Below are 13,966 nucleotides of genomic sequence, written 5' to 3'. Positions count from 1 at the left end.
CAGAGTTTTATACTCAGGTAAAATATCATATAGTATTGAGGAATCCCCCAAAGACATTTATAGACAGAAATGTGACTTTATTGCCAATAAAGTCCTCACTGAAGTGATTTTTCTAAGCTTATTTATTTATTTTTAAAGATAGACCAGAAGAGGGTCAGAAAGAGAAAGGGAGAGAGAGAGAGTCCCAAACAGGCTCAGCAACAACAGCACTGAACCTGATGTCGGACTCAAACCCACAAACCACAAGATAATGACCTGAGCCAAATCCAAGAGTCAGACACTCAACTGACTGAGCCACCCTGGCTCCCCTCACTGAAGTAATTTCTAAAAGAAGATGAAAATTGAACATAGAAGGAAAAACTTGAGATACAAGAATAAATAATGATTAAAGGAATTGGTAATGTGGTTAAATCTAAATAGACAATGACTTCATATAATAGTAAGTTTAATAATAACAATATAATTCATTTGAAGATTAAGACACAAGGTTGAACTAAAATACAAAACAATTAATATGTAAGTTAGGTGAGGGAATGACCAGAGTTTTGAAGTTATTATATTGTTTTAGGGGGAAAGAGAAGATATTGATTTTAGATTTTGTTTATCATGTATACTAAAATGTTAAGAGTAATCTCTAAAAGAATGAAACATTATATATCTCAAATATAGATGTAAAAACTCAGAAGCATAACTGTAAAGAAGAGAGAAACAGAAAAATAAACTAAGCATAAAAAGCTCAAAATAAGAGAGTAGAAATAAACTCAAATAAATCAGTCATTACAATAAAAGTAAATGTACCAAAATTATCATTCAAAGGGCATATATTTTCAATTTGTATTAAAAACAACAAAAGCCAACTATATGCTGTTTACAAGAGACATAAAACAAAAATAAACAGAGAAGGTGAATGTACATGAGTAAATAAAGATGAAATAGGCAAATGCTAACCAGAAAAAAATTATATAGCTGTATTAATCTTACATAAAATACACTTTTAAGCAAAGAATATTATCAGGGAAATATTATTATTAATAATAAAATATGCACTTCAGTAAAAAGATAATCACTTTAAATTTATATGCCTTCAATAGCATAGTCCCAAAATATATAAAGGAAAAATAAAAGCAAACTCAGACTGACTTTAGCATGTCATTTCAAAGGATGAGGATAAAAATGTGAAAGTGCTTTGTAACATAGGATATCTATTGTTCTACCTTCCCTGGTTTCCTGCTTTTCTGATAATTGTTCCCAGGAATTTATATCAGAAATGGAGTATGACTAATAAATAGTTTAAAATGTGGAACTGGCTAAATGGAGGCTGGGTTGAAAGCAATGATGATCCATCTGATACAGGAATAGGGAATTGATGGTCTGGTTCATGTGGTGGCAAAGAATTTGGTTAAACTATTAGCCATTGTCCCTTAGGTCTCCAACCCACTTCCCAGAGTGACTGGAGCTTTAGGCAACTTGGCAATAAAATGTCAGGAGTATATTGAATTATTTCAAGTGTCTTTAGTGAAAACATGCCAGAGACAAAATCTAGGATAAAGTAAGCCCTCCTGGAAGCAGATGGAAAAAAAGCAGTCAAGAGCCAGATTATCATGTGCCTTTTGGGATGACAGCTGCTACAAAATATGCTTTACTCTGCTTCTAAAGCTGTCCAAGAGACTGTGGAATTCTGGTTGTTGGAATGAAGATACTGGGAGGTGTTCTAGGAGCTAGGCAACCCATCCAAACCTTACCTCTCCCTTGGGATAGCGGTAGCGATATTTATCTTGGTCCCGTAGTGCAAATTCCTCAGGGTAGTGTTCCTGGATTTCTTCATAGGTCATCTCCTCACAGACACCCTGAGAAAAATTATTTGGGAACAAAAGTATTTACAAGGTGAAATCCATAAGCCTTTACCATAGTTCCGATGCCAAAGATTGTGAAACAGCAGCACACAAGAACCTGGATTTCTGTAAACACAGCTCTAAGTTTCTGCCGGTTATCTGAGTGTGTGTGTGTGTGTGCATGCGTGTATGTGTGTGTGTATGAGGTGTGTGGATGTGTGGATGTGAGACTGTGTGCATGTGTAAAGATGTGTTCATGGATGAGCATATAGTATATGGTAGGTACCTGTGGTGTTTCTCTGTGGTTGTCCCAATAGGTTTATATATGTACATTGTATGTTTAAGTATTTTTTGGTAAATATATGTGTTTAAGGATTTGTAACTGTGTTTCTATGTGTATATGTAGCACACTGGTATACTTCAGGACCTATGTTGTGTTTGTGTATTTGTCTCAGTATTTTTAATATGTTTGTGTGAGTGTGAATGTGTGTGTGTGTGTGTGTGTGTGTGTGTGTGCAGGGTGTCTGAGCATCTGAGAATGTTTTCACATGAGTGTCTCTGTGGTCTGTCTTTCCATGTGGGTCTCAGTTTGTCTGTGGCATGTGTTTCTGTGAATGTGTATGTCTCTGATTTTGTCTCTGCAGTCTCTGTGTGAGTATCTGTGTGCTTATGTTTGAGGTCATGTGAATTTGTGGTAATACACTTGAGGTTATGCATCTGTACTATATATATTTCCATCCATAGTATGCCTCCCCATGTCTGTGTGATATAGGAATATACAAAGACTGCATGTATATCTATGGTGAGTGTGTTTATATGTATCTCTAAGTATAAGTGTGATGTGTGTGCATGCATGGTACAGGTGTAGATTGGTAGATGTGTCTGAGAGGGATTCTATGTCTGATTAGAAGATCAATGTGTCTGTGAAGTGCATGTCTGTGAGTGTAAGCATGGTGGGTGTCTATGACTGTGTATGCAAGAACACATATGTTCGTATATGCAACAGTGTGCTCCCATTTTATAGCATTTCCCATCCCCTCTGCCCCTACATCTGTATCAGAATCTCTGGCAGATAAAGAAACAGGTATCCACAGACATCTCAGAAGGCAAAAAATAATAAACTCCTAATGGTTTCAGAGTGGGCCTTGGGAAGATATGGTCTCCTCACCCAAGGAAGGAATCCAGAGCTCAGATAAGGAGTTCCTCAGGAGTACATGAGAGCTTCCCAAGTTCTGTGAAAAATCCCCAGAAGTGAGGTGGCTGCTGGGAGTGGGGGTGGGAAGCATGCTAGGTTTATAAAGTTTCCTTTTGATTGTGTGGATTCTGATTAGACTTTACTGTAAGGGGGCAATAGGCTCTGGTTGTTGTCTTTTGAATCACCAACCAGCCTTCCATTAGGGGTGAAGTTTGCCCCTGACCCAGTCCACAAACAGCTCTGTAGTGTCAAATTTCTCTGTTGACACTGTCCATGGGAGAAAGTGTACCCTAATAGATACACAAGGTCCTTCCAGATTGGCTTTGACTTTCTATTCTAAGGCATGCTGGGAGCCTGTTTCCTGTGGAAATGATGGAAATGGCTACTTACTTCTCTTTTTAAATGTTTATTTTTGAGAGAAAGAAAGAGAGCACCAGGAGGAGGGTCAGAGAGAGAGAGAGAGGCACAGAATGGGAAGTAGGCTCCAGGCTCAAAGCTGTCAGCACAGAGTCCGATGCTGGGCTGGACCTCATGAACTGTGAGATTATGACCTTAGCTGAAGTTGGACACTTAACCAACTGAGCAAACCAAGCGCTCTATGGCCACTGACTTCTTATTGACTTAAGGTAAATTGCCTAACCTCTTAGAATTTTATTTTCCTNCACGAACCGCGAGATCATGACCTAAGCGAAAGTCGGACGCTTAACCAACTAAGCCACCCAGGCACCCCTGTACAAGCCTCATTTTAAAGACTCAATCAGTGGAACTAATTATTACTATATTATTGATCATGGAAAATAAACCAGAAACTTAGGCACTATTCTAAATTCTTACTTCTTACTTACCCTACCCCATAGCCAATTTCTAAGATCCTATCTGCTAAATTTCTCTAAAATCTATTCCTTTTTCTTCCCTGTCTCTACTGCTACAATCTTAGCAAATCTACACACACACACACTACCTTTTTTAATTATTATGATTTCTCCTGACATATCATTCCTGATCTTCTCTACCTGGCTCACTGTTAATTAATTCTCAGTTAGGTATCACACTAGGCAGCTCCTGGGTGGGTCAGATGCCCTGCCCTGACATCTGTGCATAGATGGTCTAGTCTATCACACATGCTATTTTTTATTCCTGTTTTTTTTTTTTAATCTACCCTGTTTAGACTGAAAACTCAGTGAAGACAAGTATCGATCTCTGTCTCCAACACCACCTCAGAGCCTGAAACAAAGTAGATGTCCAATAAATGTTTATACCACATATGCACCAGAAACAAGCAGTGACTGATCTCTTTATATATTTGCTTGAATGTATTTTACAGCGTATATATGTGATATATAGAACAATACTATAGATTCTTTTTCTAAATATGCATATGTCTGTACATCCATAGCTAAGTACATATGTATGTATGTATACACACATATACCTCCCTGTATTTATAGAAGTATATCTACCAGGCAAGCAAGTTAACCTACCTACATGCAAGTTATCTATGCTTGTGGTAAAGCTTTTGCTTTAAGGCCTATCAATCATAACCTGTGGGCTGCTACCTGATGTCAGTATACCTATAGTTCAGGTGAGACAATGGGGAGGAAAAATGCCTTCTTAAAGAGCTCATGGGAAAACCTGACGCTGAGGAGAGATTGTCATGTCACAAGAGTCAGATAAAGTATTTCTTTGTTCCATGTACAATGCTGCTACTCTATCCTTCATATCTCTTNTCTTCCCACCTAGTTTCCACACATGACCAGAATGGTCTCCTATTTATTTATTTATTTATTTATTTATTTATTTATCAAGTATAATTAACATACAGTGTTATATTGGTTTTAGGTGTATAATATTCAATAATTCAACAATTGAATACAGAATACCCAATAGCTCTATACATTTCTCAGTGCTCATCAAGATAAGTGTACTCTTAATATCTTTTATCTATTTCACTCATCTCCCCACCCACTTCCCCTCTGGCAACCACCAGTTTGTTCTATTTAAGAGTCTGTTTTGGGGCTCCTGGGTAGCTCAGTTGGTTAAGCGTCCGACTTCGACTCAGGTCATGATCTCATGGTTCGTGGGATTGAGCCGCACATCGGGCTCTGTGCTGACAGCTAGCTCAGAGCCTTGGAGCCTGTCTTCAGATTCTGTGTCTCCCTCTCTCTCTGACCCTCCCCTGCTTATGCTGCTTGATCTGTCTCAAAATTAATTTAAAAAAACATTAAAAAAGAGTCTGTTTTTAGTTTATCTTTTTTTTCTTTGTTCCTTTGTTTGTTTATTAAATTCCACAATTTAGTGAAATAATATGGTAGTATCTTCTATTTTAAAAATGTGAATCACATTCAGGCCACTCTTCCTTGACTTCCCATTTTTAAAGCAGTATCCATGTTTTAGCTATTGTTGAGAGTGCTGCTATGAACATTGGGGTACATGTGCTCCTATGCATCAGCATTTCTGTATCCCTTGGGTAAATTCCTAGCAGTGCTATTGCTGGGTCATAGGGGAGTTCTATTGTTAGTTTCCTGAGGAACCTCCACACTGTTTTCCAGAGGGGCTGTACCAGTTTACATTCCCACCAACAGTGTAGGAGGGTGCCCGTTTCTCCACATCCTCGCCAGCATCTAGAGTTCTCTCATTTGCTTATTTTAACCACTCTGACTGGCGTGAGGTGGTATCNGAGGACACTTGTGGGGATGAGCACTGGGTGTTATGTGGAAACTAATTTGACAATAAACTATTTGCAAAATAAATAAAATAAAATAAAATAAAATTATAACAATCAAAAAAAAATAAAGCAGTATCCAAATCCCTCATCATGAATTACAAAACTCTATGAGCTGCCTTCCTTTCCAACCTCATCTCCCTTGTACTTCCTTTTTTATGACCATTTGTCACAGAAAATGAAATGTGTTATTTATGGCCTGCCTTTGAGCTCCATGGGGACAGAGAACATGTCTGTTCTGGCCTTCAATGGATCCCCCAACACACAGAACAGTGTATGGTACATGGCTGGTTGTTAAGCAGCAGAAGCAATCCAGGAAATAAGCCCAGAGTCAAGTCCCACCAATCTCAGGAAATCCATCCCTTTGCATCTCACCGCATCAATTTCATTCAGGGCCTTCCACTGCTCATAGGGAACACCCAGGGCCTCAGCTGTCTGGATAGTCCTCTTCATGTGGCTGGTCCACACCTTCAGGGAGCTGATGCCCTGGGACTGAATGAAGTTGGCCAGGGCATAAGCATACTAGGAGGTTAGGGTGCAGGGAAAGAGGACGGGAGAAAGAGAGAGATGAAAGAAGACAGAGTAACTGTAAGAATAAGCTCAAAATCTGTCACAAATGGTGAAATGATAATGAATGAGAAAGTAGAATTTAAATGTTTCCAATTTATAAACAAGGATATGACAAGAATTAAGGGAATAGAAAAGGATATGTGTGCTTCTGTGTATGTTTATACGTGTGTGTGTGTGTGTGTGCATGTGTGGCATGTGTGTATTCATTGATGCTTATTAAATCCCCTACTTGATTACTCATTCAAACAGCCCAACTCTGGCATTTGTGGAGCCTAGGGCAATAGTGCAAATGGAGGCACTACACAATCAACCTCTCTTCTATTCACATTTCTGCCTCCTCCATCCTTAACTCCTAGATGCCTTGAGTACATGTTTGTACATGACCAAGTTCTGTCCACATCTCATCTCAACTGATTTCCATGATCCACAAACAATGACCCTTTGGCTACCCCTTTGCTAGGGGTAAACACTACTGTGATGTAGTCTGCTCTCAGGTGGACAGACTCTTGGATAGGCCCATATAGGCATGGAAAGCAGACTCCAGTACAGAAGGGCAGGGGATTCTGGGTTCTGGGTACTCACAGTGTGGTCTAGAGGTAGGGGATGTGGATTTTGGGGACATTTCTTTTTGACCTTGGGGGACTCAGTACCAAGCTTCTAAGGGCATTCCAACATATACATAGTATGTGTGGTCATGTGTGGGTACCAGGATGTCTCATTCTCAAGACACAACCAATCCAGTGAGGGAAATGATGAGAGGAACCATGAGGAGCTGTGGGAGCCCAAATGAGCAAGTGATGAACTCTTCTTCTGCATATAGACATGTTATTAGTCACAGATGGTGTATGAGGAACATCAACACAAATGCACAAATATATATACATATACACATGCATATTTACAAATATAGGCATTGTGTATACACATTCTAATTATGGATTATGAGTCAGCAGTCAGTGTTCTTTGGTGGAAAGGGCCTCATAGCTCCTGCCTGTAAGATGCAAACAGCATTAGCTCACACAGCCTGATTCTGTGAGTATCATGTTAGACAGTGGACAAGGAGCACACAGAGTGCTCCATGACACACAGTAGGTGACACCCTCTGTGATTGATTATGGATGACGCTCAATGGGAAAGTGCTTTGTAAACTGTATGTTTTACTGTTCCTATAAACATGAAGGCTGGTGCCAGGCATGTGTATGTACATGCACACATTTGTATGCAAGGGCTGTATGCATTGTGGGGGTGGCATGTATCCAAAGTGGACATTGTGCTGTGTGGGCAGGGTAGTAGCTGGGCAGGGCAATAGCTGGCCCCGACCAAGAGACCTGGCTACAGGTGGTTCCATGGGTCAGGGGTGGGCGAAACCACCATTACCCTCTATTCAGCTTTGAGGAGTAAGAGGGGTGGGAGTCAGAGGTCTGAGTCAACCTCAAGGGGAGGCTGCCAGTCTGAAGGTAACAGAAATGGAGCCATGGGCCTTCCAGTACAGTGCCTTGCCTAGGAGGACACCACCACTTCTGCAGTGGGGGATGCTGGGGGCAGGCAGGAAAGCATGGCTTTAGTCCTGGCTCTCTCTTACTGGCTGCATGACCTGCAGCTTCTTTTTGTTCCTCCTGGGGCTTAGCTTCATCAGGTTTCATAAACCATTAATGGTAATGCGCACCCCACAGAGCTGTTGTGAAGATTAAATGAGGCTCACAGCTGATGGTGATGTGACTGTACACAGGTGCCCAATAAAAGAGAGTGCTCCCTCCCTCCTGCACCTAGTTTCCCGTTTGTCCTACCCAAGCCATCCTCCCAGCAAGAACAATAGCTGTGTTAAGCCTGGGCACAGGGCCAGACACTAAGGAAAACATGTGCCTTTATTTTATTTTATACCCATAATGTACCGGTTACTATGCTTGGCTGGAGAGAAGAGAGTCATGCCACAGAGTCAGAGATGGACCAGGACTGGGAGAGATGAAGCCCAGGGCATGGTGACCTGCCTGGGAGGGCAGAGGAGGACAGGGGAGGGCTTCCTGGACCAACCCATGGAGCAGGAGCTATACCTTGGAAGGGGGTGGGGGAGAGAGGGCAGGAAAAGAGCAGTAACTGGTGGTGGAAAAGTTCTGATAGTGAGATGACCTGTAGTGGGGGCTGGGGACCATGGTATCAGCCCTGAGTAAGGGAGGAGAAGATGGATTCAAGGATAGGGCACATCAGGGCAGCTGTCTGTGCAAGTGATGATGACCAGCTGACAGAGGAGGGCAGGCTAGATGGGAGAAACTGTAGAAGCAAAGGCACAGAGTTGTGAGAGAGATGAGGGGACCAGTCACGCAGGGTGAAGGGTGCTCACTCTAGTGCGGCTGGAGGTTCAGCCAGATTTGTGCAGGCCTGAAGTGCCATAACCAAGCTATCAGACTTGTAAATGTGATTGGCACATGGGAGCCATTCAAGGATGGGACAACACTGAGTGGTCGATGGAGTGGAAGAGTGGGTGTGACCAAAACCTGCTTTTACTCTGTCACTAAGTACCCCCCATCCTCAAGACCCAGGCAGTGGCCACATCACCCACCCATGGCCCAGCTTGGCCAGCTCAGTCAATGCCTTGGGGTGCATGGGGCCCTTTTTACCTGCTTGCCTCGAGCTGAGAGGCCAGAGTCACCTCCAATGCGGCCTCTGAGGTTGAGTTCACTCTCACCATGCCGGCATAAGTAGATGGAGCGGGGTGTGACATGGATGTTCATGAGATAGTAGACTGTGCGGCTCTGGATGTGGTCTTGCACTCGGTTCACCATGTAGCGTGTGCCCACATCGAAGATCTTGATGTAGGACAGGTGGCTGGGCCAGCCCAAGCAGGAGCAAGGGCAGCTCAGGGGATGACGGTGGAGAGGCTGATCCCAAGACAAAGCCCCAACCACACACCCTGCCTTCAAGCTTCTTGTACAATGCAGCTTTCACCTAACATTTTCCTCTAAAAAATGGCATGCCTTGCCCTGTTCTGGGTACCGGTTCTAGAGACTCGGCTCCTGGCCACCTCCAAAGAGCTCACTGCCTGCTACCATCTCCCCGTCTCCTTTCTTAGTTTCATCTTGATCCAGGATATCTTCTCACATTAATTTTTTACACTCCAGGCATCTGGACTCTCTCCTCTGTGTTTCACATTCTTAACATACTCAGAGAAAAGCAGTAAACCTCTGTGTCCCTGGCTGGCTTCCACATCTCACTGGCAGCTCCTGAATTTTTTATTCACTCTTTTAAATCTCAAGCTGGGCTCTGCATCTCTATTATTTAAGCCTCTGCTATGATATATTGTATTTAACACTCTACAGACAGCTACCAGATTGTGTCTGGGTGCACTTGTGTCTGTGTGTGTATGTCTCTCTCCTCACTGAGAAAGGGAAAAAGATTGGGATTCCCCCCTATCTGTCATGCAGTCAACAAACACACCCTCCTCTGTTCTAAGCATTGTGCTTAAGGTGGTGACTCAGCATCTGCCAAAGGGGAGCTCCTAGGCTAGTCAAGAACACACACTTGGAAACACATGATCAATGCTCCACACCCCTTCCATAAACAGTCATTTACTCGTCGGTATGCCAAGTATTGGGGTATGGGGACACAGAGGCTCCACAACATGTGCATGTATGGAAATTAAAAAGTTACACTTTCATCAGGGCAGAAACAGCTTCACTCCAGCACACATGCCTTGGTAAAAAAAAGCAAGTGTACCCCTGACCTGGTTGTCCTTGCACAGTGAACAATCTTTGCAACCGTACATAAAGGTCCTGCTCCTTGCACTGAGTATCTAAGCCTCATGTGACATTTCTTTATGATGTAGGGATATGGGAGGGGGAGAACCAGTCTGGAAGTTTGAAGATAAAGGTTTGAATAAACATTCTACTGACTCATTATGTGGCCTCAGGTAAGTCCTTTCCCTGCTCTGGGTCTCAGTTTCCCCACCTAAGGAGTGAGGCAGTAACAATGCTTGCCTCTTAGGACTTTGGTTGGGCAAAGTTGTAAGGATACTCTTTAAACTTCTTAAGGTTTGAATGACTATTTGAAGCCTCCTTATACTTCTCACTTGGGACCCAAAGGATCTGAATGATCAAAGTCTCTTATCATCACAGCCCATTTTGAGGAGCAGGATTCTGGGAATATCCTATGCCTAAAACTCACACATTCCCTGTACTACCAGATAAAATCCTTCCAATTTTTATAGGTCATTATGAATGAGAGTTTCATATTTTTTAGTGTATCTTCCCATATGTCAAGTCACTATGGAAGCTACCTGAAGATAGAAACCACCTCTCTTACCATTATGTATACCACTTATGTACACCACAGCCCAAAGGGGACAAATACTTATTGAAGAGGTACATAGGTTTTGTGAAAAGAGACATGAGTAGGAGACAAAATATATTTTTAGAATCCTAATTCTACCCCCTGATTTGTGCCAGAAGCTTCAACAAGTGGTTTCTGCTCTTTAAGACTCAATTTCCTCCTCTTGAAAATTTATGAACATAAGATCTATTTTGGCTTCCTTTATAGAGGTGTTGAGGGGATTTGATGAAACAAAGAAGGTGAGCATGTTTGGAAACTGAAGTGTCATCCATGTGTCAGGAATACATTTGAAAAAAACAATACCAAAAACCATAGGAAGGAAGCATGTGTTCCCAGAGATCAGCATCCTGATCTATCCATATTGTTCAGGAAGGCACTACTTTAACCTTTCCATGGACATTTTACATATCAAGAAATCACCACCTCAGGTAATTAGAACTTGGAGGGTTATTGAAGACAAATCATCAAATCTAGCTCCATGACTTCACAGATAGAGAAGTTGATGCCCAGAGAGGGAGGATATTTCCCCAGATCCTAAAGGACATCAAAATAGGGTTAAGGATCCCGTCCTGGGCTTTCGGGTTCTGGGCTCTTACCTGTCCAGTTCATCATCCAAGGGTTGGTAGTTGACCTCATAGCACTCAATTCTCTTTAGAAAGTCTTCCAGAACCTTTTCCCGGTCACAGTCTATGTAATCAGGGCTACCAAGTTTTACTTGCTAAGAAAAAGTAGAACAGAGGAATTATGAGAGACAGAGACTCTAACAGTGCCCTTTGGAAGTGTCCTTAGAGATCATTGAGTACAACATCCCTCATAACAAAGATGAGAAAATTGAGACTTGGACAAAGGGTCTTGCCCAAGTTTACAAAGTCAGTCAACTGAAGAAAATTTGGACTGCGTGACTCTTCATTTCTTTTCCCTATGTGATTAAACAAGGCCTGGTATATTGTACTCAGTTCCAGAGCACACACTGTTTAAAAAAAACATGTCAAAGAGGAGCAGAAATTGTGATGTGATAAATGGATGAAGAGGAATAGATCTTGGCTAAGGTTCATAATGACTTACATGTATTGAGTGTTTAATAAGAGAACATAACATGTTGGCTTTAAATTTCTAAATGGTTGACATCTCCTAATCCCCCAATGCCTATCTTCTCCACCCACATTTGCCATCTCAGTGAATGGCACTATCATCCACTCAGTTGCCTGAGCCTAAAAGGAATATGGGAGTCATCCTTGATGTGTCTTCATCCCCCAACTCTCAGCAAACACCAAATCCTCTTCACTCTATCTTCTAAATATCCCTTCTATTGATTTCCATTCTCTCTTGCCTGGATGCTTACTCTAGCTTTGTGATTAAGTACTCTTGTCTATAGTCTTGTTACTTCTTATGTATTCCTCATACCAGTAGCCAGAAAGATATTTTTAACATGTATATCTGACCATGGCATTTCCTTGCTTAAAACTCTGCACTATTTCCTCATGTCTTTTAGGGCACAGTGTGAACTATTTCACTGGGTGATCCATTTGTCTTAATTGAGCCCAAAATGATTTCTTCATCTTATCTCCCATTGTTCTCCTGTTCCTCCACACACTTTGCTCTAGCCAACTTAAACTATTTATAGTTCCCTGGATATACCATAATTAGTATATGCTATTCCTTTCTATCCAATTCTTCACCTGCCAAATTCCTATGCATTCCTCAAGATTCAGGTCAGCTATTGCTTTCATTGAGAAGCCTTCCCTGATACACCCCTATTCTCCCATGCAAGGTTAGGTTCTCAGCAATGTTCTCCCACAGCCTCCTTTATTTCTTCATCTCAGAACTGATCTCACAGTTATGTCTATAAACTTGCCAGTATCTCTCATGATATTGTGAGCTCAAGGGAAGAACTCTCCTCTATGTCTCTGATACTCAGAATGGTTCAGTTGAGTTGTATATATTTAATTTGTGTTTAATCAGTAAATACATAGAAGGGTAGATGAAGAAGAAAGGGATTGGACGTGTTCTATGCCCCAAGAGGCAAAACTAGGACAAATCAATGAAAATTTCAAGGAGGCAGATTTCAACTTCATTGGACTGAATTTGATGAAGGCATTGAGTCTCTTGTCACTGTAGGTATGAAAAGAAAATATAAGCAAACATTTAGCTGAGATTTCAAGTATCTGATGGAGGGTTAAAGGAGGTGACCTTTAAGGTTTCTTCTGTCCCTGAGCTCTAGTAATTTCATGAAATAGAGGAAAATAAAATGTGGTGGGAAATCCAGTTCTAGACTATATGCCTAGAATCTAAAAGCAGTTACATCCCTGATACAAGTGTGAGGTCCAGTCCCAGTTCCACTTCTTTCTAGTTGTATGAATCCTTGACCCCTCACTTATCTTGGAACCTCTATTTTCTCTCTCCAACAATGAAATGATTCTTAACATGCAGGTTTGTTGTAACAAATCAGTGNTGACATTTACAAACAACTCTGATGAAGTATGCCAAAGCCCAACTTCTTTTCTTTTTTTAGGTTTAATTATTTTGAGATAAAGAGAGAACGGAAGGAGGAGAGAGAGAGAGAGAGAGAGAGAGAGAGAGAGAGAGAGACCCAAGCAGGTTCTGCACTGCCAGCACAAAGATCCATGTAGGGCTCGAACTCACAAACCGTGAGATCATGACCTGAGCCGAAATCAAGAGTTGGATGCTTAACCCACTGAGCCACCCAGGCACCCCACATTGGCTTCTTTTAATTTCATAGGATCATTGTAAGCCAGGATGGTCAGGGAATACTTCCTATAGAAAGTAGGAAGAGAACCTCAGAAGAATACCACCTTTAATCCCATAGAGGTATTTTTATACATTATCCAAGCCTGAGGAAAAGTAAGGAGGAAAGGTAACTGGTGCTCCTTACCCTGATGTTTTCTGCAATGATGCCAGGGTCATTACAGATGGACTCAATGAAAAATACCTATAAGAGAAAGAGAAGAGAGATTTATGGCAGGGAATTATGTTTGGTAGGGGCAAACATAGCTTGACCTCTTCTCGGTGGCTCTGAGTCATCCCTATAGGCGTCTCTGACAACATAATTTCATAGCTTGGTTCTTTCCAGGATTCTGAGATTTGTGAGGCATATGGACTCTAAACTGAATGGCCCTAGATTGTTTTTATGTTTTTACTGATTTTTAGTTCTTATATATGCTTTTTGTAGTGGTTCTATTCTCTCCTTCATTTCCAACCCCCACAGTATCAGCAGCCTGTCAGCAATTATTTTCCATTGCTGACATGACAATGTCATGTTCTTTCTTATTCTGTTCCATTGCTTTTAAATGTGATCTGGAAAGC

The 13,966-nt window shown here is 41.6% G+C and overlaps 1 protein-coding gene across 1 annotated transcript in view; it reads right to left on the bottom strand.

The window, feature by feature from the left end:
* The window catches only part of LOC144229850 (6-phosphofructo-2-kinase/fructose-2,6-bisphosphatase 1-like), a gene marked incomplete at its 3' end in the record, with an annotated part of 38,851 nt that overhangs the window by 10,218 nt on the left and 14,667 nt on the right, over nt 1-13,966 (bottom strand). Inside the window, exons 6-10 of the mRNA XM_077761941.1 lie at nt 13,536-13,592; nt 11,239-11,360; nt 8,935-9,142; nt 6,125-6,271; nt 1,743-1,847 (exon numbers count right to left, since the gene is read on the bottom strand). Of these exons, the coding sequence (XP_077618067.1) occupies nt 1,743-1,847; nt 6,125-6,271; nt 8,935-9,142; nt 11,239-11,360; nt 13,536-13,592 (639 nt within the window). The remainder of the gene's footprint in view (nt 1-1,742; nt 1,848-6,124; nt 6,272-8,934; nt 9,143-11,238; nt 11,361-13,535; nt 13,593-13,966) is intronic.

The sequence above is a fragment of the Crocuta crocuta genome, unplaced genomic scaffold (assembly GCF_008692635.1).
Source record: "Crocuta crocuta isolate KB4526 unplaced genomic scaffold, BGI_CrCroc_1.0 scaffold1511, whole genome shotgun sequence".
Classification (NCBI taxonomy): domain Eukaryota; kingdom Metazoa; phylum Chordata; class Mammalia; order Carnivora; family Hyaenidae; genus Crocuta; species Crocuta crocuta.
Note: the sequence above shows the minus strand (reverse complement) of the source record. Positions and strands in the feature narration are given on the sequence as shown.